General features: G+C 42.7%; 2 protein-coding genes across 11 annotated transcripts in view; one reads left to right on the forward strand and one right to left on the reverse strand.

Moving 5' to 3' along the window:
• Positions 1-473, reverse strand: part of cltca (clathrin, heavy chain a (Hc)) — a 34,701-nt gene extending 34,228 nt beyond the window's left edge. The window contains exon 1 of the mRNA XM_082549024.1: positions 137-473. Coding sequence (XP_082405150.1) covers positions 137-178 — 42 coding nt within the window. The 5' untranslated portion in view covers positions 179-473. The remainder of the gene's footprint in view (positions 1-136) is intronic.
• An 893-nt stretch (positions 474-1,366) lies between these two features.
• Positions 1,367-20,085, forward strand: nherf4b (NHERF family PDZ scaffold protein 4b). 10 transcript variants are annotated; one of them, XM_082549035.1, is made up of 12 exons: positions 1,367-1,377; positions 10,106-10,199; positions 11,087-11,114; positions 14,838-14,902; positions 14,984-15,195; positions 15,290-15,488; positions 15,596-15,732; positions 15,825-16,029; positions 16,112-16,308; positions 16,444-16,653; positions 16,750-16,870; positions 17,004-20,085. In XM_082549035.1, the coding sequence occupies exons 4-12, from the start codon at positions 14,881-14,883 to the stop codon at positions 17,018-17,020; spliced, it is 1,320 nt and encodes a 439-aa protein (XP_082405161.1). In that variant the 5' UTR covers positions 1,367-1,377; positions 10,106-10,199; positions 11,087-11,114; positions 14,838-14,880; the 3' UTR covers positions 17,021-20,085. The 10 variants fall into 10 exon arrangements, with proteins under 10 accessions (XP_082405161.1, XP_082405162.1, XP_082405160.1 ...); XM_082549034.1 differs by lacking the exon at positions 1,367-1,377 and adding an exon at positions 8,462-8,503 and having other exon boundaries at positions 10,078-10,199; XM_082549030.1 differs by lacking the exons at positions 1,367-1,377; positions 10,106-10,199 and adding an exon at positions 8,466-8,503.
• Positions 20,086-24,389: the final 4,304 nt, after the last annotated feature.

Consider the following 24,389-nt stretch of genomic DNA (forward strand, 5'->3'; position numbering starts at 1 on the left):
GCACCAAACGCTAACTTAGCTTGCTAGCAATCTCAAACTTGTGTTGAGAGTCTCTGAAGCGACAGCCAGTCTGGCAGTTATTGCGACCGAAAGATGAACTTGATCAAACAATTTAACCATTCATTGATTCACATACCTGCAGGTGCTCCTGAAAGCGAATAGGCAGGATCTGAGCCATGGCGGTTCCTCTCTCACTCTCCTCCGGTCTCGTCTAATGCTAACAAACTACGGCTGCTTCTCTCAGATCCTAGCCGGACAGCCAGGAAGTCTCTAGTCTAAAGTCCAATTGTAAGCGAATTCTACGCCTTATTTAAAACGCGCTGTCGGTGTGACTGTACTTTATTTGTTTTTTATTCCTTCCCTTAACTGTTTACTTGCGGTCTTCCCCGGCTAACGACTGTCACTACACCGACTCCCTGGACCTGCAATGGCGGTGGAGGTTGGTCAGCAGAGAAAACATCCCGGAAATGGAAGTGCACTCAATAAGGCGGATGGATACGTATTTCGACTTTTAAAACGTGAACTGTGCTTAGTATGTTGCCGTTTGTTTGAAACATTTATAACATTTTAATTGTTCTTTAAAATATCAAAATAAGACAATGAACTTCAGCATAAAAATATATGAGAACAAACGTAAAAGTGGGACTACTTCTTTCTGTTCGCCCTTTGATTTTTGCCACATCATTCGTCTTTCTAAATTAACGTCATTCCTACGCGGTGTATAGTAGCTGTACACTTGTTCCTCTCAGCCAATCCGATCACTCGGTACTCAAACGAGTAATTCAACTTTATTCTAATTACGGGACAGCGCTAAATTACTTTAAATTACGATTTAAATGCGCAGAGGAGATTCTTTCCTTATCATAATATATATTTTCTTGATCCTTAACAAGAACTTACTGGTCAGTACGCAGTGTACACAGCATGGTTCACATTAAAGGACTAAGTTTTCACTACAGTGCCTATTGATACAGGCCATTGTGTTTGTGTTGTTTAATTTCAGCCTTGGGGTTTGGGGGGACTTGTTCTGGTGAATTTTTGAAATCGCCCCTGCATTAATTTATCAAGAAAATGTCTTTAATTGTAAAAGTATACTTAACACGTCAACACATTCCTCAGTAGTTTTACAGCTTTTTATTTATTTATTTATTTATTAACTTTGTGTGTCCTACATATTTGTAAGGCTGTGTCCCCTTGTGTTCTCCCTGAAATCTATACCTATGAATTCACATGACGACTAGAATCTATTTTCTATAATTTGGCAGTCAAAGGAATTATAATGTGTGAAATATTATGGTTAGAAAGTCTAATAGCAGAAATTTTCTGTTTTGTTCAGATGCATGCAATACGTGTTGGGTGGAGTGTGCAGGCATTTTAGTGAGTATTCATTTCCCTTTTTTACATCCACAATTTCTGTTGGCAGAGGATGTAACCTTATTGCTCAACATAAAACTGAATTATGGGAAAGCCATCTCTTAAGTGAGCTGACCTTTCAGCAGAAATGTTATTCTGTCGAGCCAGCAATTATAGCTTCTGAGGAAACAGACATCGCAAGAAAACGACTAGATCTGCATGTATTAGTCAATCATGTGTCAAGATGCCTAGCTGTGGTACCATCCTCCAAGATTACTGTGCATAAAGTGTGTTATAGGGGGATTAAATTTGAGGTGGTGAACATCTGATCAGATTATTGTTGTTCTTCCCTGCAGATGAGAACTGAACAACAACAGAGACTAAGCCAGTTCTGCACATTAAAAAACAAACAAACAGGATTCAGTGTTTATACGAAAGATGATGATTCATAGCATGACTAACGGATATCTATCCATCCATCCGCTTCACCTTTTCAGGGTCGCAAGGGGGTGCTGGGCGAGAGGCAGGGTACACCCTGGACAGGTCGCCAGTCTGTCACAGGGCTAACAGACACAGACAACCATTCGCACTCACATTCACTCGCACATTCACACCTATGGGAAATTTGGATTAATCAATTAACTACATGTCTTTGGATGGTGGGAGGAAGCCGGAGTACCTGGAAGGAACCCACGCAAACACAGGGAGAACATGCAAACTCCACACAGAAAGACCCCGGCCTGATGGTGGAATTGAACTCCACCACTTGCTGTGCGGCAAGAAGGTCTAACCACCGTGCCACCGTGCTGCCCTGACTAATGGATATCTAATAAAATAAAATAAAGATAACTGAGTCAGAATGGCCAACTCTTCTTATATGTTCTTATGTATCGACACCCTTCATTGGTTAGATCCCACCCATCTAAGCTCCTTTACTTTTATCTTATCTGATCACATTTGTTCTTTACTACAACATAGATGGATTTAGACTTTATTAATCTCACACTTGTTAGACGCACTGTATTAGACATACAGTAGAAAACAATAAATGAATGAGGAAAAAGTAAAACTGCCAAAAATGTGCTAAAATACACAGAAGAATACACAAAAAAATACACAGAAATGTCACAAAGACTTCATTTTACTGCATCAAGGGCATTTTGACCCATATTTATTTTTTTAGCTGTTTCAACACTGATTTATCCTCTGTGCATATTGTCATGCATTGTCATGCATTGGTCATGCAACACAGAGCACCTGTATAAAAAAGCCCAAAGCTGACTGTACTTCCTCAGGAGGCTGAGGTCTTTTAACATCTGCAGGAAGCTCCTGAGGATGTTTTACCAGTCGGTGGTTGCTGGAGTACTTTTCTATGCTGTGGTGTGCTGGGGGAGCAGCACAGCAAAGAGGGACTCATCCAGGCTGGAGAAACTGATCAGGAGGGCTAGCTCTGTGGTCGGCATGAAGCTGGACACTCTGGTGACAGTGGCAGAGAAAAGGACATTAAAGAAACTGATGGACATTATGGACAATGCTGGGCATCCTCTGCACACGGCCATAAACAACCAGAAGAGTCTGTTCAGTGACAGGTTGCTTCTCCCAAAGACAAGAACTAACAGACTTAAAAACTCCTTTGTCCCACACGCCATCAGACTGTTTAACTCCTCTCTGGAGGGGAGAGGGAGGGGAAACAGGAGGACAAAGGAGGGGGGAACAACTAAGCTGTAGTGCCTCTTCACCTCACTGTGCAATACCTTGTGCAATACTTTTTGTAAATAGTCAACAGTGCAATAGACTCAATACTTGAAATGTGCAATTCACTTGTATTTTTATTTCTTATTCCTATTTATTCTATTTATCCCCTTTGTATATTTTATTTATATTTGTCTCTGTATTTATATATGTGTGTGTGTGTGTGTGTGTGTGTGTGTGTGTGTGTGTGTGTGTGTGTGTGTGTATATATATATATAACAATTCTGTAACTGTAACTTCGGTCGTTGCTGTGCTTTTTTTGGAAATCGAATTTCCCAGAGGAACCCACCCGAGGGATTAATAAAGTTCTATCTTATCTCTTATCTTATCTTATCTTATCTTATCTTATTGTACAGTCTGGCTGCTGTTGGGATGAAGGTTTTTGGCCACAAACATAAACACATCTGCACGAATGCACACAGTGTGAAAACCAGCCTGACTGTCACTCTTGACTCACATGAAGCACATATGAAGCAAGTTCAGTGGAGGCTGCTGAGATGCAGAGGACAATGAGATTTTCAATTTAAGTTTTTCCAGAAATGAACTGATGAATTTTGTTTGTCCAAGTCTTATGAAAAGAACTCATCTACTTATAATGTGTGCCTGCATCTGGAACAGACCAACTATGGCGTTTGTTTACTTCTCTATAGTTTCAGGGGAGAGCGTAGTAGAGAGTGTCCTGAATAGACCATTCAGGCTGCTGTTGCCATGGATTCACAGGGCGAGGAAACCCAAGACAGAGACACCATGTGTGTTACGATGAAAGAGTGGCTTTGGGACTATCAGCACGTCACACTGGCCTGCTGACACTGAAAGTATAGCTGCAGATTTCATGCAAAATGAGGGGCAGCACTGGTAGTTATGCCACCCTTGCCCTGGTCTTTCATTCTGATTGTCTTATAACAGAAGCGTCTTCCATGTAGCTCAGTGAAAGGAGCAGCCATGCTTGGACTCAGGGATATGTGTAACTGGAAGCAACTTACAAAAAGGTGACTGTCTCCTTTACCCATTTCTTGACCGCTAGTACACCCCAGTGCATTGGCAAGCATTTAGCCACAGATGGGAGCTCCATGTCTTCCTGTGGCTGGGAGGATCCCATCAGGAATGACTGAGAGGGACTGACACTGGGATCCGGAACTGACATTGAAAAGCTCCTCTTCTGTTTCTTTCCCCTTTCCTCTTTTCCTTCATCTGCCTGTGTCACTAAAACAGCCAGTGGTTAAGGGACACATGCCACGCTGTGTTTTTGTGTTCATAATTTAGCAGTTTCTAGTTTATTACACACACACACACACACACACACACACACACACACACACACACACACACACACACACACACACACACACACACGCTAAATAATGCTTGACCATCTTGACCCTTTACATTTCTGCTCATGCACCTCAGTCACATGTGCATTGTAGCCTAACCTTTGAACAACAGTTCAAGGGGAAGTTACTAATTGACTGTGTGAGGGCCTTTGCTCCTTTCAAACAGGCAGCAGTATAGTGTGTCACAAGCCACAGATGACAGCCTAAAGCAGCACCAGCATTGTCACAACATTTTTGCATGAGGTGAAAGGTGAGAAATAATGAGCCTTTTATTGACTATTTCTGAGATAATTGAATTACAAAAACATGTTTTTCTGCATTTCAATAAAACCTTGAAGGACTGGTTTCACTGGAGGCAGTTATTTGGATATTGATGCCACCTAGTGGAGCGAGGCTCTAATTAGACCTCTGTGAATGTAAAATTTGAATTGATGGAAGAGTTTTGCCCCAGTTCTCATACTGTAACGAGGCGCATCTTTAGGCATAAGCATATGATCTCTGAACAATCAAAATGCTAAAGTACTCAATAAAAAGGGAGTGAGAAGGACTGGAAATGGAAAATTATTTAAACAGCAGAAAAGTCAGAAGAAATACTTCTGGTTCCTGGTTAGCTCAGTGGGTTAGCGTGTATATGAAATGGCATCACCAGTCAGGTCCCAGATTCATGCATATAATATATGGCTTGCAGCATTATAATATTTTCCATGTTTAAAGTTGTTACTGGTAGTTTTGCTCTGTCCTGGTGTGTCTTATTTATCCTGAATTGCAACATTCTCTCTGCTAAAAATGAAATAACTTATCATCCTTGTGAGAGTCTCTCCCAGATCACACACCCTGTGGCTACTTTGACTTTGCTTTTTGTTGTGGAAAAAGGCTTTTCACTCCCCTACCAGCTGTATTTCTTTTACAAAGAAGAAACTTTGACTCTTTAAATGTTCCACATAGAGTGCATGTCTCTGAACAACGTATAAAAAGTAACCTAACATCTCTCTCGTGTTCCTTCTTCCTGATGTTGCTGTCATTCAGTATCGCCACATCTATCACTACGGCCGTCTCCTTCTGTTTGTCTACCACCACTACAATGGCTTGCAAAAGTATTTTGCCCCCTTGAACTTTCCCACATTTTGTCACATTACAGCCACAAACATGAATCAATGTTATTGGAATTCCAGGTGAAAGACCAACACAAAGTGGTGCACACGTGAGAAGTGGAACGAAAATCAGACATGATTCCAAACATTTGTTACAAATAAATAACTGCAAAGTGGGGTGTGCGTAATTATTCAGCCCCCTTTGGTCTGAGTGCAGTCAGTTGCACATAGACGTTGCCTGATGAGTGCTAATGACTAAATAGAGTGCACCTGTGTGTGATCTAATGTCAGTACAGATACAGCTGCTCTGTGACGGCCTCAGAGGTTGTCTGAGAGAATATTGGGAGCAACAACACCATGAAGTCCAAAGAACACAGCAGACAGGTCAGGGATAAAGTTACTGAGAAATGTAAAGCAGGCTTAGGCTACACAAAGATTTCCCAAGCCTTGAACATCCCACGGAGCACTGTTCAAGCCATCATTCAGAAATGGAAGGAGCATGGCACAACTGTAAACCTACCAAGACAAGGCCGTCCACCTAAACTCACAGGCCGAACAAGCAGCTGATCAGAAATGCAGCCAAGAGGCCCATGGTGACTCTGGACGAGCTGCAGAGATCTACAGCTCAGGTGGGGGAATCTGTCCATAGGACAACTATTAGTCGTGCACTGCACAAAGTTGGCCTTTATGGAAGAGTGGCAAGAAGAAAGCCATTGTTAACAGAAAACCAGAAGAAGTCCCGTTTGCAGTTTGCCACAAGCCATGTGGGGACACAGCAAACATGTGGAAGAAGCTGCTCTGGTCAGATGAGACCAAAATGCAAAACGCTGTGTGTGAAAAACTAACACTGCACATCACTCTGAACACACCATCCCCACTGTCAAATATGGTGGTGGCAGCATCATGCTCTGGGGGGGCTTCTCTTCAGCAGGGACAGGGAAGCTGGTCAGAGTTGATGGGAAGATGGATGGAGCCAAATACAGGGCAATCTTGGAAGAAAACCTGTTGGAGTCTGCAAAAGACTTGAGACTGGGGCGGAGGTTCAGCTTCCAGCAGGACAACGACCCTAAACATAAAGCCAGGGCAACAATGGGATGGTTTAAAACAAAACATATCCATGTGTTAGACTGGCCCAGTCAAAGTCCAGATCTAAATCCAATCCAGAATCTGTGGCAAGACCTGAAAACTGCTGTTCACAAACGCTGCCCATCTAATCTGACTGAGCTGGAGCTGTTTCAAAGAAGAATGGGCAAAGATTTCAGTCTGTAGATGTGCAAAGCTGGTAGAGACAGACCCTAAAAGACTGGCAGCTGGAACTGCAGCTGGTTCTACAAAGTATTGACTCAGGGGCTGAATAATTACGCACACCCCACTTTGCAGTTATTTATTTGTAAAAATGTTTGGAATCATGTATGATTTTGGTTCCACTTCTCACGTGTGCACCACTTTGTGTTGGTCTTTCATGTGGAATTCCAATAACATTGATTCATGTTTGTGGCTGTAATGTGACAAAATGTGGGAAAGTTCAAGGGGCCGAATACTTTTGCAAGCCATTGTATATCCGGTTGGTTAGTCATCACTTTGTCCGTCTGTATCTGGATCCCACAGGATCTTAGCTCAGTCATTCTCCACCACTCGTGGGGGCATCTCCCATTTTGACCTCAGGGCTTCCAGGACACACTTGGCACAGATGTTTCTGTACACTGGCGTTCCATGTATGCCCTGCTGCTAGCATCTTACACCCTGCTGTTATGCACTGCAAAAACTCAAAATCTTAGCACGTATATTTGTCTTGTTTCTAGTCAAAATAATCTTATCGCACTTAAGACAAATTGAACTAAAGGGTAACATCCCAGTAAGATATATGAACTTGTTTTTAGACTGTGGCTCTTGAAATAGAAACTTTTCACTTCCATTGATCAATGATCAGGGATGCTAGTATCAGTTATTGAGCAGACATTTCAGGCTCGGGTTACTGCCAGGTCATATGTGATCATTAAAGTTTTCAGCTGAATAGATAAGATAAGATAGAACTTTATTAATCCCTCGGGTGGGTTCCTCTGGGAAATTCGACTTCCAAAAAAAGCACAGCAACAACCGAAGTTACAGAATTGTTATATATACACACACACACACACACACACACACACACACACACACACACACATATAAATACAGAGACAAATATAAATAAAATATACAAAGGGGATAAATAGAATAAATAGGAATAAAAAAAAATACAAGTGAATTGCACATTTCAAGTATTGAGTCTATTGCACTGTTGACTATTTACAAAAAGTATTGCACAAGGTATTGTACAGTGAGGTGAAGAGGCACTACAGCTTAGTTGTTCCCCCCTCCTTTGTCCTCCTGTTTCCCCTCCAGAGAGGAGTTAAACAGTCTGATGGCGTGTGGGACAAAGGAGTTTTTAAGTCTGTTAGTTCTTGTCTTTGGGAGAAGCAACCTGTCACTGAACAGACTCTTCTGATTGTTTATGGCCGTGTGCAGAGGATGCCCAGCATTGTTCAGTGTCCAGATGACTGACTTCTGATTGCTTACATCTCTTCCATCTTCCTTTTGTCTTTATTTCCAGTCAGTTCAACTTTAAACCCATTCTTGAAATTTTATTGCAGTTTCTGTAGCTCAGGCTTTGACAGCCTATCGCTCTTGTAAGCGGGCACACATTAGTTTAAATTAAAACCCGTTTTAACTAAAAGTCATTTGTTGAGACAGAACAGGAAGTCTTTGTACTTTCAGTCCACTGAACTTTGCAGTACAGACATTACCCACAGGAAGAGGGTGTACACTGAAATTATCACACACAGATTAAACATTTACTGCAGTGTATCTCAAGGGGAGGAGCGTGGGAGGAGTCTCTCCATGGAATCAAAATAAATATTTGGACAGAGAGTACTCCCACTGTGGCCAAACTGTGGCACATGATGGGAAAGAAACACACCATGAAATCAAGCAGAGGTAAAACATTCAAACTTCGAGCGTTGTCTTTGCTTTTTAATCAGTCGAATCTATGCTGTCCTTTTGTTCTGGACAGTTTAACCTTATGTGCGCTTTATTTTTCTGTTTCCTTATATCAAAACGTGTATCACATTTGTTTTCTACTGTAAAGCATTTGGGATTTATTTTAACAGAAAGTTGCAGTTGAACAGTGTTGAATTGATTAAATAGTTAAAGTTAATGAATTATAGATTTAAAATGTTTCAAAACTGGATACTTCTAGTAAAAAAGTAGGAAAGATTAATCCCAGTTTATCATTCATACTTCGAATAGCTCGTTCTAGTTTTCCCCGGACTGAGCTGAGCTCCAGGACTTTGTCTTTGAGTGTCTGTAGGATCAACGTGTCCTAGATCATTAAAAAAAAAGGTTTCAGTGACCCATTAGCTGCACTCAAGTACCTGTAGCATACGCTGTTGTGCCCATATGTTCATGAGAGCTGCGTAGATTTGCTCTGAAATCTGGATTTCTCTGGGAGTAAATGGCTTAAGCATGCCATTTCTTTTTAATGTTTGTATTCACTTCACACTGTGACAGAGAAACAAGGACTCCACGTAGCTGGCATATTCGACCACAGATAAGGAGTGTTGTAGATTAGAGGAGGGCGACACTTTGTGTCTCTGACTTTTCAAGTTATTATTGTGGAGCACGTTAGCTGAGTGTGTTCTTGCTCCTTAACAACAGCAGTTACTCTTAAAAATAAAACGTTCTTTCCTGCCAGTTTTCTGTCAGGACTATTGTAATATGAGAAAAGTCCGATAACTATAGAACATCAATAACTGCCTCGGGCCTTAAGGCTATACATGCACTATATGGAAAAGGGTCCTAATGCCACAGGTGTGTAAAGTCAAGCATCTACGCTCTTTACAAACACTGGTGGGTCGTTTTAGAGAGTTCACTGGGGTCGCCGAATGTTGAGGCTCATAAAACCCATAAAAGTCTCCACCGCTCAGCTGGCTCGATACAGCGGAGCTCCAACATCAGCACAAACACTTTAGTCCACAGAGTGTTTCTTCTTACGTAGGAAAGGCACTGCTAAAGTTTACACTGTTTCTTTTCAAATTTAAAGTGGTTGAAACCAATAAGAATTTAGATAAAATAGCCATTTTTATTTATTCATTTATTTATTGTTTAGTTAAATTCGCCCTGGAACAGACTGACAAACCTGGTGACAATGAAGCCTGCCTCTTGCCCAACATCCGCTGGGCCGTGCTCCTGGCTGTCTAAACTGGATAAGAGAAAATGGATGTAAAAGTATTTAAGACAGCCTTTCATTCTCATTCATTTGCTTCATTCTGTATCGGTCTTGTATTTCAGTGACAAGGTGGCACACAGTGGTCTGTTCTTGCTGTGTGTGGTGAGGTGCAGAGATAAAGCTTGAATGCCAGATAAATCCATTTTCTGGTAAATTGCAGTAAAAAAATTGTTACAAGTTTAACGTTTCTGTAAAGTGGAGTTCAGAAGAATGCTGTCCAAGGGGGCGGTACCTTAGTGGGTACTGCTGTACAAGTTGATTCTGATCATCTGGATGTTTTCAGTGAGAGAAACATGTCGTCACTCATCCAGGTGACGTCTTCAGTCCCAGCTGACTGCAGGTTTCTAACCTTATAAACAGGACATCTGCACAATGTAACCAGCACCAGGAACAATGGGCTGTGAGGTCAGTTCCTTGATCATTAATATGCAAATTCTCATGAACATTGATCAGTGGCTGTTGATCAATGTCCATGAGTCCCATTCACAGAGAGTTGGGGAATGGCTGCAATCACAGCATGTAAGATGGCAAAAGATGTATCCTTAGGCCCCCTCCTCGATTCAGAGATGGTCTTTCCCTTGACTCCGCCCTCAAACCAGCGTTCCTCCCTGTCCAGGATGTGAACATCCTCATCATTGAAAGAGTGTCCAGTGTAGGTGTAAATAGACTGCAGAGTCCTGGCCTGACGAGGAGGCTCTTCTGTGTTGTGCCGTCCCTCCACCACACCCTTGATAAGGAGAAAGCAGAAGAAGAAAGAGAGACAACAAATGAGTCTCTTATGAAAATGATATTACTGAATATCAGTTTTGCTTTCAGATTACATCTATAAAACAACACTCATTCATGCAGCGTGATGTCACGCACTTTTGGACGTTTTCAGCTTTCAGGTTTTTGAATTCCTTCAGCTTTTAGAGGACAAAGACTAAAGATAATCAAAGTCAGTCCCTGTTTGATGAACCCTCTACTGAGAGTCACCAGTCACATCCAGCTCTGATTGCTGAGCTGATGCCTCACGGTCTGGCAGACAGAACATTGCAGACTTTCACAGAGCCGCATGTTCAAATTAATAATGCTATCTTGTGTTTTTAATATTAGTATGCTTTAAGGTGCCAACAGCAACTGATAAAGAATAAGCTCAATAAAAATTCAAGAATGGGTAATCTTACATATTGTGTGTGTGTGTGTGTGTGTGTGTGTGTGTGTGTGTGTGTGTGTGTGTGTGTGTGTGAAATAAATGTACTGTTTAAATGTCATACATACAGTTACTTTGATATTTACTGCAATTTCTGCAGGTTTGGTGGCTGACGGTGGTTTGAGAGAGTAAGTCTGCATTTCATTTCATTTCATGCATTAATGCGTTTGACTTGTTTCAGTGGCCATTCCAATTTCACTGTAACAGCTAATAAAATATGATGGTCAGCATGAACATGACCACACACATCCTCTCAGCACTATTTCTGAGTAACTACACAGTTTGACAGGATGTGTTTGACTGTGTGAGAGATCGACACGGCACCGTTTCAGATCCCCCAAAACAAACCAAGACTCTTTTTAAAAAATCAAGTTATAATTGTGCAGCTTTAAAAACAACTAAGCTGACGTTATAATGGCAACATAAGTGACACATCAAACTACAGTTTGTATTTACTTTTGTATTTTCTAATTATTATTTTATTTTTGAATTCATTTCGAACTTAGTGTCCAGGATGGATTTTCTTCTTTCAGATTAGTTTTTAAAGTTTTTGAAAATGTTTAATTTTAGTTTAGTTTTCATTCATTTCAGTGTTTATTATTCTAATGAGGAAATATGTCATCAGCGCAGGTATTACAATAAAAACTAAAGTAAAGGTTACTTTATTTTTTTTTATGATTATTATTTTATTCCATTTTCCAAGTTCCAAATGTAATTTTTAGTTTAGTTTTAGGTAAATATAAAACAAACAGATGCAAACTCAATCTGAACAAACCAACAATAACCAAAATTGACCCGACAGCCTCGAGACACACAAGGGGAAACATAAAACATCAAATGATCTAATAGCAAAAAACACAAGCAACCTTTTAATCGCTTCTTTAACTTAACAGTAAACAAATACAAAATAACAAAGTATATAACTCAAGAATCAGAGACGATTACTTTTGTATTTTTGACTAGTTAGCAAAATGTGGCATGCACCAATCAGCACTTCCTGTAATATTCTAGGGCCCATCCCAGGCTCACTTGATGCCAGCAGACATACCGACCTCCCAGCACCAGTAAAAGAGGGAAAATAAAACACAAGATAAATTTAACAATTCAGTATGAGGAATAAAAGCGAACTAAATGAGTGCACTATACAGGTCATCGGGTGTTCAAGATGGGCTTTACGGCTTCCAACAACTGCTCACACTGTCAGGCAAATTCACCGGACAATTATATCCACGCTCTTTGGTTCTGTCCACCAGTGCAGAAGTTTTGGCGCGAGATATGTGAAGACTTATCAAAGTGTCTGAAATGTAACATTCCAACTTCCCCCTTAGTGTGTTTGTTGGGCAGCTTAGATAATGTCACTTCAGAAAAGAATATCGCCCATATGATCTTCACTGCCCTATGCATAGCCAAGAAAACAGTCCTCATGAACTGGAAAAATAAAAATAATCTTAATTCTAACCAATATAGAAATTATCTATTAGATTACATTAGTCTTGATACAGCCTCTGCCACCACATCAGATCAATTGCTCTGGGCTCCTTCATCACCTAGTGGGGGTGGGGGGTCATAGTTTGGTCCCACCTTTGCTGTTGTGATTGGTGTGGGGGTAGGGACAGGCTTAGGGCGTCGGGGGGTTCCCCAGGAGCAGTGGGGATCGATACCCCGGGCTCAACCCGGAGTATCGATCATGGCCTATTAAGGGCTCTGTTGACTCTTAGGTGACGGTTTCCTGGTGGCTGCGTGCAGCGGGGCTAGGGGAGGGTCTGTGCTGACGGACGTGGGTTACTGACCTGGTAGCCTGGCTGCCCTTGGGTGGGTGTGAGGTTCTGGGGGCGCTCAGTCTCTGGGCTGGGGTCCTTGCTGGGCCTTGGGGGCTTTGGTCCTGGTTGGTGTGTCGCCAGGGTTGTGGGCGGGTGGGTGCATGGGGGGCTCAGCCCTGGCGCGGGGTGCCGCCAGTGCATCGAGCCACCTGGGGGGCTCTTCAACTGTGGGGGAGGTTGTTACACCTTGCAGGAGCTTTCCTCTCTTCAGGAACTCTCTGCAGGAGGGGGAGATACAGGAGAGGTGGAGGAAGATCTCAGCCTGGGTGTCTATTGTCTTGTGTAGTCTGGAAGATGAGTGGATGACAGGGTGGGTGCAGTTTTCTCTGTGGTGGGGTCGGGTGGGCTGTCCCGGGCTCTGTGGAGCCGGGCGGCGCTGCTGCCACAAACAACCACCACTGCCCTGGTGGGTTGCAGAGTATGGGGGTGCCTACTGGGCTCGGGGGGGACTTGCCCCTCCCTTCCTTCCTTCCTTCCCTCCCCATCTCCAGCTGCCTCCCTCTTCCCGCTCCACCACAACCACCCACACATGCAGGACCTTGGAGTAGGGGTATGTCACCAGGGTGCAGAGGAGGCTACCCCCCCCCCGTCCCCTTCTGGCTGCCTCTGCCTCAATTTTATCCCACAACTTAGACATTCACATTACTCACACTCTCATTACACATACATATAGGATCTTGGGGGTGGGCACAATCACGGAGTCCAAATTACCATCAGGGTGTACACCCCACCCCTGGCGTCGTTGCCCACCTCTCAATTTTAAATACACGTAGACATTGAGGGCTAGCAGGAGGGACCATGCGCTTACCTGCTGCTCTCTGGCAGGTAGCTCCAAGCCCTCCTGGGTTTTAAATGCACCTTAGAACACACATGCATCAACATTACAATGAGCGGGTGGAGGGAGGTTTGGAGTCTTCTCTCACCCCCATTCTCTGCGGCCTGCTGGAGCGGGGGGGCTAGGAGGAGGAGTTGGCCGTCCCCTGGCTTCTGCTCCGCAGCTGCTGAGTGACCCCTCATCTGGGACTCTCCTCAGCTCTTGTGTGGCCCCCCCACACCCTCTAGCAGATGAAGGAACCTTTTAAAAACAAGCGCGTCCATGCTCACAGGTATACAGACGGGTGCTCGCACACACAAACTACACCCTTTTTGGCTCCTACCTCAAAGCACACTGTGTTCTGTTGATCTTATGTGCTGCACAATAATGTTTAATATTTAGTATTTACTGTTACATTCACATAGATCATCACGATGATGTTGTTTATTATATTGCTCTCTTTTTTTGCTTGTTTTCTCTTTTTTCTTTCTCAGCTGGTGATTGATAGATGCATTTTTGTCTGTTTGTTTTTTGTTTTTTGCCCTTTATCCCCGTCCCTCTTCCCCGCTGTTTTTCTTTCCCCCAGTCACGTCTGTCCCGTGTGTAGCAAGTGAAAATAAAATAAAATAAACAGTAAAAGGTGAATCGAATAGACCAATACAGCGAGGCTGGGACGGCCCAGTTGGTAAAGTAAATCCGTTGAGCATCTTTCTTTGCCTTTAGACAAAAATTCTGATGCAAAAGAACCAAACGGGACAGGCGGGAAAAAAGAAAAAAGAACTAAATGTGAACGCGGCAAGAAGATTATGGTTCAACATTTTTGTTTTCTTTATGTTCATGTATGTCGTGATGTGCAATGTGTATCAAAACTAACACAACACCAGTGTGTTACGTGACCCCTAGATGCACGGTGTTACCAACTTTACAGATGTGTAACTGTCAGTGACTCTACCACCGTTTGAATGGCTCAGCATGCTGACTTTTGGAACCGTGTAATCTTTAAAACTCTCGATACAAGATCAGACCATTTATTAAATATGTAAAGTGCACTTTGCATAAACTTTACTGCATTACATGTAGAAAGCAACTAGAAGCAACACCGTGATTACAGTGCATTACTGCACACACTGTATTGCACACAGAGCGAGAATTACTTTAATAATTTCCATTAAAACCTACTATGAAGTTGTAATTAAAGTACATGTCTCTCTTTTAAGGAAATTTACATTTAATCCTAAAGAGGGAATAGACAACCCAGCGATGGTCATCACAGATGATGCAGGTACCCCGCTTGCCTGTGTAGTAGCCATTGGGCAAAGCCTGCTTGCTTTATGACAGCTCTCTTGTGTCTCTTCTGGTTCAGGCTCTGTGTGGACGCCCATCCCGCGCTCGTGTATCCTTAAACGCGAGGATGGCGAGTTCTACGGCTTCCATCTGCGTGTGGAGAGGGGCCGTCAGGGACACATAATTAGTCATGTGGTATCAGGTGGGGTCGCAGAGCGTAGCGGCCTTCGAGACGGAGACAGACTGCTAGAAGTCAACAACTGCTATATTGATGATGTTCCTCACCCTGAGGTAAGACAAGCTTCCTTCATAGTTAAATAGAAACCAGAGAAGCAACACAAAGCTGTCTAACTGGATCTGTCACGTTTCCAAATGTATAAATCAGGTGGCTAGGAAGATAAAGGTAAGCGGACGCCAGTTGTGTTTATTAGTGCTGGATGGAGAGGATTATGAACGGGCTGTGTCCCGAGGTCAGGACCTGCAACGTCTGGCCCACATGGATGAGAGCTGCAAACCACCCAGGCTTTGTCACATCACCAGGGATCCTGTCTCAGGTCTGGGCATCACCGTTACTCCTTTGGAAGGTAAAACGTCTCCCTGTAATCACAAGAAGCCTAAGATTTGAGATCAGATGTCCGGGTTGAAGTCTGTGCAGTGTTATTCAGATGCTGCTCCTGTTTCGGCTCCGTAGGAGAGAAAGGTTGCTTTGTAGTGAACCCAGTGGCAGGAGGTGCAGCTGAAAAGGCAGCGGTGCGTCAGGGAGATCGGCTGGTGTGGATAGACGGAGCGATGGTGTCTGATCTCACACACTCCGCACTCAGCAAAATGGTTTGTGGACTTTTTGTAACTGTGTGATGCAGCAGATAATACATCAGGTTATCTTTGGTCTAACAATAATATCTCCATATATTTTATTGTAGATGAAGAAATGTGGTGATCACATCACCATCTTAGTGATCGACAGCGAGAGTGAAAAGAAGTACACGCAAAGGCGGCTCCCCGTCCTGCCCACCATGGCTACCCCTCATCAGCTACCTTATAGAGCCCGAACACTCCACCTGACCTCTGTGTCTGAGAGCTTTGGTTTTCTTCTACGACTGGAGAAAGTGCCATCAGGACGCACATGTGAGATGATGAAAAAATGCTGAAAACTGAATCATTTTCACTGTTTTGCTGTTAAATAAACTGGGTACATATTAACCAACAGATCACGTCCTGCGTGAAACGACCAGAGGCAGTCCTGCAGAGAGGGCGGGTGTGAGGGATGGAGAGCTGCTGCTGGAGGTCAACGACGAGTCAGTGGAGTCACTGAAGCACGAGGAGGTTGTGGACAGAGTGAAGCTGAGCGGACGAGAGGTCCGTCTCACCACCATCACTCCCAAGGGGCTAGAGTTTTATACGCAGGTGGCCATCACTTACCACATACGTGCACTGCTTTTCCAGTTGATTCAAGTGTACATCGAGGGTGGTGCACCCATTTGGAGGCCACACCTGGTACTGGGATATTGTTACGTCTTTCCTTTGTTTTCTCTCCTGCAGCTGGGTCTGTCTCCACTTCTTTTCTGTGAGGATGATGCAGCTGATGAAGGAAAGGAGAGTAGTATGCTGACTTCTGTAGAGGAGAACTCACCACCAAAGGAAACGCATGCCTCAAGTCATCTTAGACTCTGCTCTCTCCAGAAAGGCCCTTTGGGATTTGGCTTTAAATTAGGCTGTGACCCACAGAGTCCTGGGACTTTCATCAGTCAGGTTTTAGTGTTCTTTTGCATAAACACACACACAGAAAAGTCATAAGCTTCAGTTTTGTGTCAAATCTTGTAAACTTTTTTTTACTTGGCCTCGTAGGTTGCTTCTGGGGGTCCTGGGCAGAGTGCTGGACTGCTTGTGGGTGATGTAGTGATGGAAGTCAATGGACAAAGTGTGGACGGAAAACCTCTGGAAGATGTGACTATGCTTGTGGAAGAAGGTGGGCACATTCCTTCATTGCTAGTCACACATACGACACGCTACACCAAGATGGAACAGACTGAAGCACCCAGCAAAGATGTCACTCGCACAGAGGTGGCAAAACAGTTTTTAACTTTGTGTTTGTATCTCAGCAGGAGGAAGAAGATAACGAGATCTCAGCTTTGTGAGCGGAACAGATATAAACCTCGAAGACATTTCCCAGCACGATGCTCCCACTCAAGAATTCCAGATTTTAATCCTTGCCAACATTTTCAACACACAACTTCACTTAGATAGGATGCAATCAAACTAGAAACCAAATGCTTCACGGCTTAAACGACTCTCTGGTTAAACAACAACAAATGGCCCTCCCCCCTCCCATACCATGGTGGACTTGAAGCTCTTTCCCCCCACGACCACTGCTTAAACAGTTTTTTGTGTTTAATGCTACTTTAAACACCTGACTGATCAAATTCTCCCATCACAAGAAAGATTTTTGAAAGCCTGAAACAGACCAGATGCAAGTACGAGAGCTCTCTCAGATGACAGAACCATTTAAAGGCATTTGTATCATATTTGATACATTTAATAGTTTTTGGGACTTGTGATCTTTTCCCCTGAAAAAGCAAAATGAATAACACAAAACATTCTTGAGCAAAGATTAAAAAACAAAAAGATGTAGCAAATATTGTGCAATTAAATCAATTTCATCAACACTCCAATAAAAAAATAATGATGTTCAGGCTTTATTAATAACACTGAGTGTTGCAGGCAGGATTGGACCCAAACGAGGTGAACTTAAGAAACTCAGGAAAATAAGAAGAACAAAAACTAACTGAACTGGGAAAACAAATAAACTAACAGGCAGGCAAACAGAAGACACAACGAGACCGAGGGTGAGCAGACATTAACAATACGACAGAGAACAAAGGAAACACGGGGCTTATATACACAGGGACTAGTCAGGGAATGGAAAACAGCTGGGAGGGATTGGACTGACGAGGTAAAACTGAACACTCTGACACCAGACACGGACCTTCAAAGTAAAACAGGAAACAAGAAACAATTTACAAGGACGCAGACTGACACCGATCTAAATCTAGAATAATAATCAAAATAGCACAACTACAGAACCAAAACATAAATCATAATACAGAAATATACCAAAATATAAGAAACTGACCCAGAACCGTGACAATGAGGAGAAGAAATCACACTTTTGTTGTGGCTTTTTATAACAGGTGAATTCTCCAGAACAGTCCCACATATACGATACACATAAAAGTAGAAACACAATTCAAACTACAGTAATATGCACATTTTATTGTATTTTTTCTAAAACAACGTTTATCTGAAAATGTCATTTACATCAGTGAAAACGCACTTGGAGTGCAGAGGATGCTTTTTTAGTGCCTGTAATGAACTGCACAGACAAAGACACAAAACAAAGAAAATGAAAATGATAATCAAGTTTCCAGTGATTGTCTCCTTTCAGACTATAATTCCCAACTTTGTACATCTACAAAAATTCTTTAGTCTAGATTTTCAGCTTTCCTCCTTCCAGCTCACTCATCCTCCCAACGTTTGATGATGTAGTTTGTTTTTTTAAAAGAAAATAAAATCCTGGAGACTTTGTTTTGCAGCAAAACAAAACAGTAATCATTGTTTAACAAAATATGAACATTTTATTGGGCAAAATGAGCTACAAGGTGAAAAAAAATCAAAAAGGAATGTTTCCATATGAGGAGGCTAATACGACTAATGCAGTTATTCATATATACATATGTGTATATGTGCTTCAAGAAAGCAGAGGATTAACCATACAAAGAAACAATATGTTCTATGATTTTCTTTAAGCAGGACAAAATGATTAGTGAAACTAAAATATAACAGCTGGTCACTTTTAACAGGAGAAACCTTCGGTAAGAACCAGGCTCAGAGAGGAGCAACCAGGCTCCGGCTGGGGGTGAGGGGAGACAGGAAATGAGAAACAAAACGAGAGCAGAGAAAAACAGGACAAAACACACACGACAAGCGTTGATGACAATCAGCAGTGATGTCCAAACACACTGTGAGTGAGACTGAAACACTCAGTGCACTGAGCATCGTCCCATGATGCACTGAGCAACAGTCTTGGGCTATAATTCTTATCCAAGTGATCCATCAAGGAGGAAGGTTTAGAGTCTAATCTGCGTCTGCATGTCTCGGGATGTTGTCACCAGGATAAAAAAATACTATTAAAAAATGAGTTGGACTGTTCCAAAAGCCAGTGTCAGCCTCTCCCTGACAGCTCCACTTTATGCATGCTTATTAATCTGTCACACCATCAGTGGCTCGTGGTCACTTAAAGCCTATGTACTACAGAGGCAGAGCAGCATTCAGTCCTAGCTGCCTTTCCTGGCAGATCTCTGCTTTCTCTGCAGCGAGACAGCTCAAAACCTTTTATCAGTCTTTCCTGACCTGGTGCTCCTATATAATCTGCTGTGATGGGAAAAGCTTGATTTACATTAAAAACATCTTGTTGTCTAAATACCCTGAAATTTGTTGTTATATTGAGTCAGAAATATAAAGAATTATAAATGCTGCATAGTATCGTCCTTAGTCATGAATGGCTTTCACTTGAATACGTCCGTTCTGTACGTACAAAGGGAACAACAGCTCCTGTGTTGCACTGCTACATTGTCTTATCTAATGTATGTTTATCATGTTAAAAGTCTGACTTATTATGACCATTTTTTCAAAGACAGAAAAAAGATAAAAAGTTGATTCTAATGATAGACTATCCTTTCAACATTTATTTCTGTACTCAGTTTAATTTGATGTTTAACGTTAATGTTTAACTTATGTCCCATGGTTTAATAAAAATCACATTAAAATTATGTGGTGCTACAAGAAAAAGCTTTTGAGAATCTCATATGATTACAGCACGTCCAATCTCACCTGTTATTTGGAAAAATAATGCTGGGAAAGTCATTTTAGTCTTTGCCTAGCTCAATGCAGGAAGTAAAAACAGTCTCTCCAGAGGTGGAAGAAGATCTCTCCCACATGTTTCACCAGATATTACTGAGTATCAGAAGCGTGCCATCTCGTCTAACCTCACTGGTACCTGTCCTAGCCTGTGCAACACGCACTTCCTCCGTCTGTAGAGTTGCAGCGATAACTAATGCTTGCTTCGCCTTTGCATCGTCCTCTTATCACAAAAATGAGTGACTTTGTCTCATTTTTGCAAACATAAACTGAGAATAAAAATTGAGGCAATTTGTGTTTGTTCAGTCTTTTCTTTGTTGTAACTATGCTTCTTGGCTATAAAGGTCTTACTGCTGGAAAGCCCGTTTATTTCCCCTTCAATGGTGTCACGTTTGTAAGGAAAATGTGGGTTGAGCAGCAGAGTTGAGTATGTGGGCTGTGGCCATGAAAAACTCGTCGAATGTTCTCTGCCAATGCCGGACAGCTTATTCTGCTACTGACATTTGTTGGGTGTCATTTACTGAATTCTGAAGATTATCTGCAATTAAACGGTTTATTCTTTTAACAAATAGGGGCCTCAGTAACACGTGGAAGGACCATACACAGCCACAACAGCCTGGCAACTCCTGGTCATGCACTGCGACTCAGCCAGTGTGTGACCAATGTGGTGTTGGGTTTTAGTTCATTCCCAAAAGAAAAATTAAAAGATATTCTGTAGAAAACATCCAAGATGTCGGGCCTAAATACCCACATCATGAAGTTTTGCACTCAAGCTTGTATCTTCTTCTGATTCTACAAGTTCGTTTTTAGTTTAAGCTCAAGCCCCAAACAGTCATTTTATCCTGTTTTCCTACAACAGAAATATTTCTACACTTACACTTTTGACACTCACACTGTTCAATGCTTTTATTTTGAAATTTGTCAATCCAGGAAGCCAAATGGAAAACAAAGTACAGATTTTATTTGAAGAACAGAGTCAGCAAGTTTTTAGCCCATGAAACAGTTCAGCAAACAAAGCAACAAAAATGCGCTTTAGGAAGCAAAGTGTTTAAAATAGCGAATTACTGGTGAAAGACTCGCCCGAGTTTCCTTAATTTAATTTGTCCAGAAAGGAAACGTAAATCATGAGCCCGAGGAATGCTTGAAACTTTATGCAAAACACTCGTGGAGGGTGTGAACAGAAACCAAACAGCCAACAAACGGTATCCACTACGTGAAGAATGGCGCCATCTCGTGGCCTCCTTCTGTCACTACACCTTCAAAGATTTGTGAAAAATGCTTCAAAGTGACGTTTTTTCACCAGCAGAGCAGCTTCAGTCGATGACGTCACTGAAGAGCCAGAAAACTACCAAGTTAACCTGTGACGTTCATCATCATCATCGTTATATTTGGATAGTTGGTGGAGAAATATCAGTAAACAGTTGGCAGCGTTCCTCGCAGCATTCACTAGCGATTAGTCTACATTTTCTCCGCGTTTTTAAAGAGCTGAAAGACTTCACAGCATTTTTAAGGACTTTGTCATCACTCTGGACATTTTAAAAGTCTGAAACCAGTCAGCTAAAGTTTGAGAGCTGTGCTGCTTTAGTTTCTTCCAGACTGTTTTCATCCCAGAAGAATGGACAGAGGAGACGGACGAAGAGACAACCCGATTCAAAGTAAGAGCGTGATCGGTTGGAAGGCTACTGTTATTCCCCATAGGCAGTATCAAAAAGCTCCATACAGCTGTTATTCATGGGGTTCACGACAAAGCAAAGGTGTATACAGTTAATACTAATTCATATTTGGTGCCATAAGCATAAAAACGATGTAAATGCGATAAGAAAATTGTTATTATTTTTCACGTTGCATTAATGGTTGTCATCAAGAGACCCGCGATCTGTACATTACTCATCGGCTAGTAAGCCTTCTCTGGGATCGACTGGTAGTGACTCCACCCTCCACCAGGGGGCTTTCACGCGTTCTCCTCTTTGCATTAAACTACTGCATGACAGAGACAACTAAATATCACTCTGTGATTCTTTCCCCCTGTTTTCAGGGCTGTGACAGGAGTGTGGTCTCTCTTTGCAGTTTTTCTCGTGGATTATCTGACAGTTTGTTTCTACACATGAACGTTTCTCAAGTTTTAAGGCCTCAGTCACACAAGCCCAGAGGCTGCTCTGAGCCCTGAAATCATCTGTGTGGTACTGTGTATTTCCTGGTGCACTGGGAATACACGTCTCTTTATAAAAAGGATTTAGACTTTGCACTTAATTGTAACAATATCCTAATAATTTAGTTTAATAGTGCATTACAACAGTGAGTGAGGGCTGAGGAAAACTGACATGAGGACGTTTACACGTTGCTGCTCATCGACTGAAGCCTTTTTTATTTGAAGGAGCAAACACACTGTAATAAGTGTAGTGGGCGTATGTTTGTATATTCCCTATGTAGTTACTTTGCATAAATTGGAATTTGTGGACAGTTTTCTCATCATGTGAATGATAACAATAATATTTCTGTTTGTTGTTGTAGGGGTACCAGCTGATGAACTGGTTTTTGAACTGCAACAGCGTCCAGATGTTGAAGAGATTCACTCGATGGTCTGCTGCTTTCAATTCGGTCTGTTGCGCGGCCTCTTAACTGAAGAAAACCTCCGTGTTCTGGGCCAAGTTATTAACCAACTGCAACAACATGATGAGGAGGAGGACAATCTTCGGAATGATGAGGAAGATGCTGATGTTCCAGCAGCAGGCATAGAAATAAATCCACCTCAGGAAGTAGAAGGACCCTGGGTCAATAACAGAGCAGAGATCCCAGCAGGAGAAATGGAAATAAACGCGGCCCAGCAAGCAGAAGATCCCATAGCTGAAGAAATGAGGCGGTTCTGGGATGATGAGGAGGCTGAGAGTGACAGCCTCTCAGCCTCCTCAGTGACACTGATAACAATGACAGTGATGATGATGGAGACATGATGGAGTCAGGATTGTGTTATTGCCCCCCAGCCCAGTACTGGGAGGTTCAAGGAGGAGACCAAGGGAGGAGGAGGATGATGAAGAGGAAGATGGGAGACCCAGAAAACAGTCCAAACACTGAATTTTGCTCCTGGACGCTCAGTGTTGCACCCATCCTCCAAACCCACTGTCCCCCATCCTAACAAACTGAATCTCGGCTTTCCCCCTCTGACGCACTGACTTCGTTTCCTGCCTCCAGCGACCTGTTCACCTGACTGCCACGTACCACCTGTGGATATCTGTTCAGCCTGTGACACACTATGATTGTGCATACAAGTGGAATACAACACGTGTGTGTTTCATACCACTGGTACCTTGTTAGGTGGTGATGATCGTGCTCTTACTGGTCGCAGTTATGGAGGGAGTGGTCCTATTGGTTGGCTCCCACATCAGGGAGGCGGGGTTGGGGCCTTCCTTGCATCATTAATATGGTTTGCCTGTCTTCCTCCCCTCAACCCTGACCGGTTGTGGCAGACAGCTGCCTCCCTGAGCCTGGTTCTGTGGAGGTTACTTCCTGTTTAAAGTGAGGTTTTCCTTCCTACTGTCACCAAATCCTTGCTCATAGGGCTCATCTGATTGTTGGGGGTTCTTTGTAATATTGATGGGGAGATGAAGACAGTGAAAGAAAAGGAAAAAACTGGAAGATATGCTCAGGAAGGAAGTCAGCAGGCTCCAAGAAGAGGTCATACAAATGGACGAGCTTTTCAAAGGTGCCTTAGAAAACTGGACTTGGGCTTGTTGCAGTGAACTGAAGTAACTAAACATTTTGTGAGTGTGTGCACTCACACTTAGGACCATATAATAATGAATATGTGGTGCTGACAGTTGGGCAGCACGTCCTTACTCCACTCTGTGCTCGTGTGGGTCTGACCCTTTCACTCCTCTACTTTTTGTTGCCTTTTCGTCACGTCTGTCTTCGTGCGGAGCTGCCGTGTTCTCCGTCGTTTTGCACAGAACTGTTTTTGGGGCAAATAAAATGCAAGTGGGGATTAAAACTGCAGAATTAATGATTACCGGTGCTGGAAAGGCTTGATGCAGTGTTTTGATTTTGTTGCCACTCGTACCTACAATGCAATGCGCGAAAGTCACGTGGTCTGTCAGCGGTGGCTAGCTACACAGCTATGGTTAGCATACCATAAACATAAAGAAGCTGGAGGATGAACGGTAACGGTTTCCCTTAAACCTGCACCTGCAGAGTTTTAGACACAGCACAAGCTTGTTAACGCTCAGAGTTTTAATAAATACAGCTCAGCTGCGAGCATTAAACAATCCGCCGTGTGTGGTTGCAGCAAAAGACTATCATTCAAATATTCCATCACACGACTGATAACACTGTCTCAACCATCAGCTCAGCCACTTTGTCTTTTATTAGCTGCAGAAAATGTTTCCATCAAAATCACTCCAACCCAGAGCCTTTGGTTGTTCACTGGTGCCTCACAGACGTGATTCTTTAGACTTGTGTGTGCGACTGTTTACTAAAATGAAAGAAGGCATGACAGCAGGGAAATGCAGCCTGTTCTCTTCCTTCTTCTTAATATTCAAAAGACATTTTAAGCAACAACTTATGGGCTCAAAATGTGG

Source organism: Aulonocara stuartgranti (assembly GCF_965226115.1).
Source record: "Aulonocara stuartgranti genome assembly, chromosome: 10".
NCBI lineage: Eukaryota > Metazoa > Chordata > Actinopteri > Cichliformes > Cichlidae > Aulonocara > Aulonocara stuartgranti.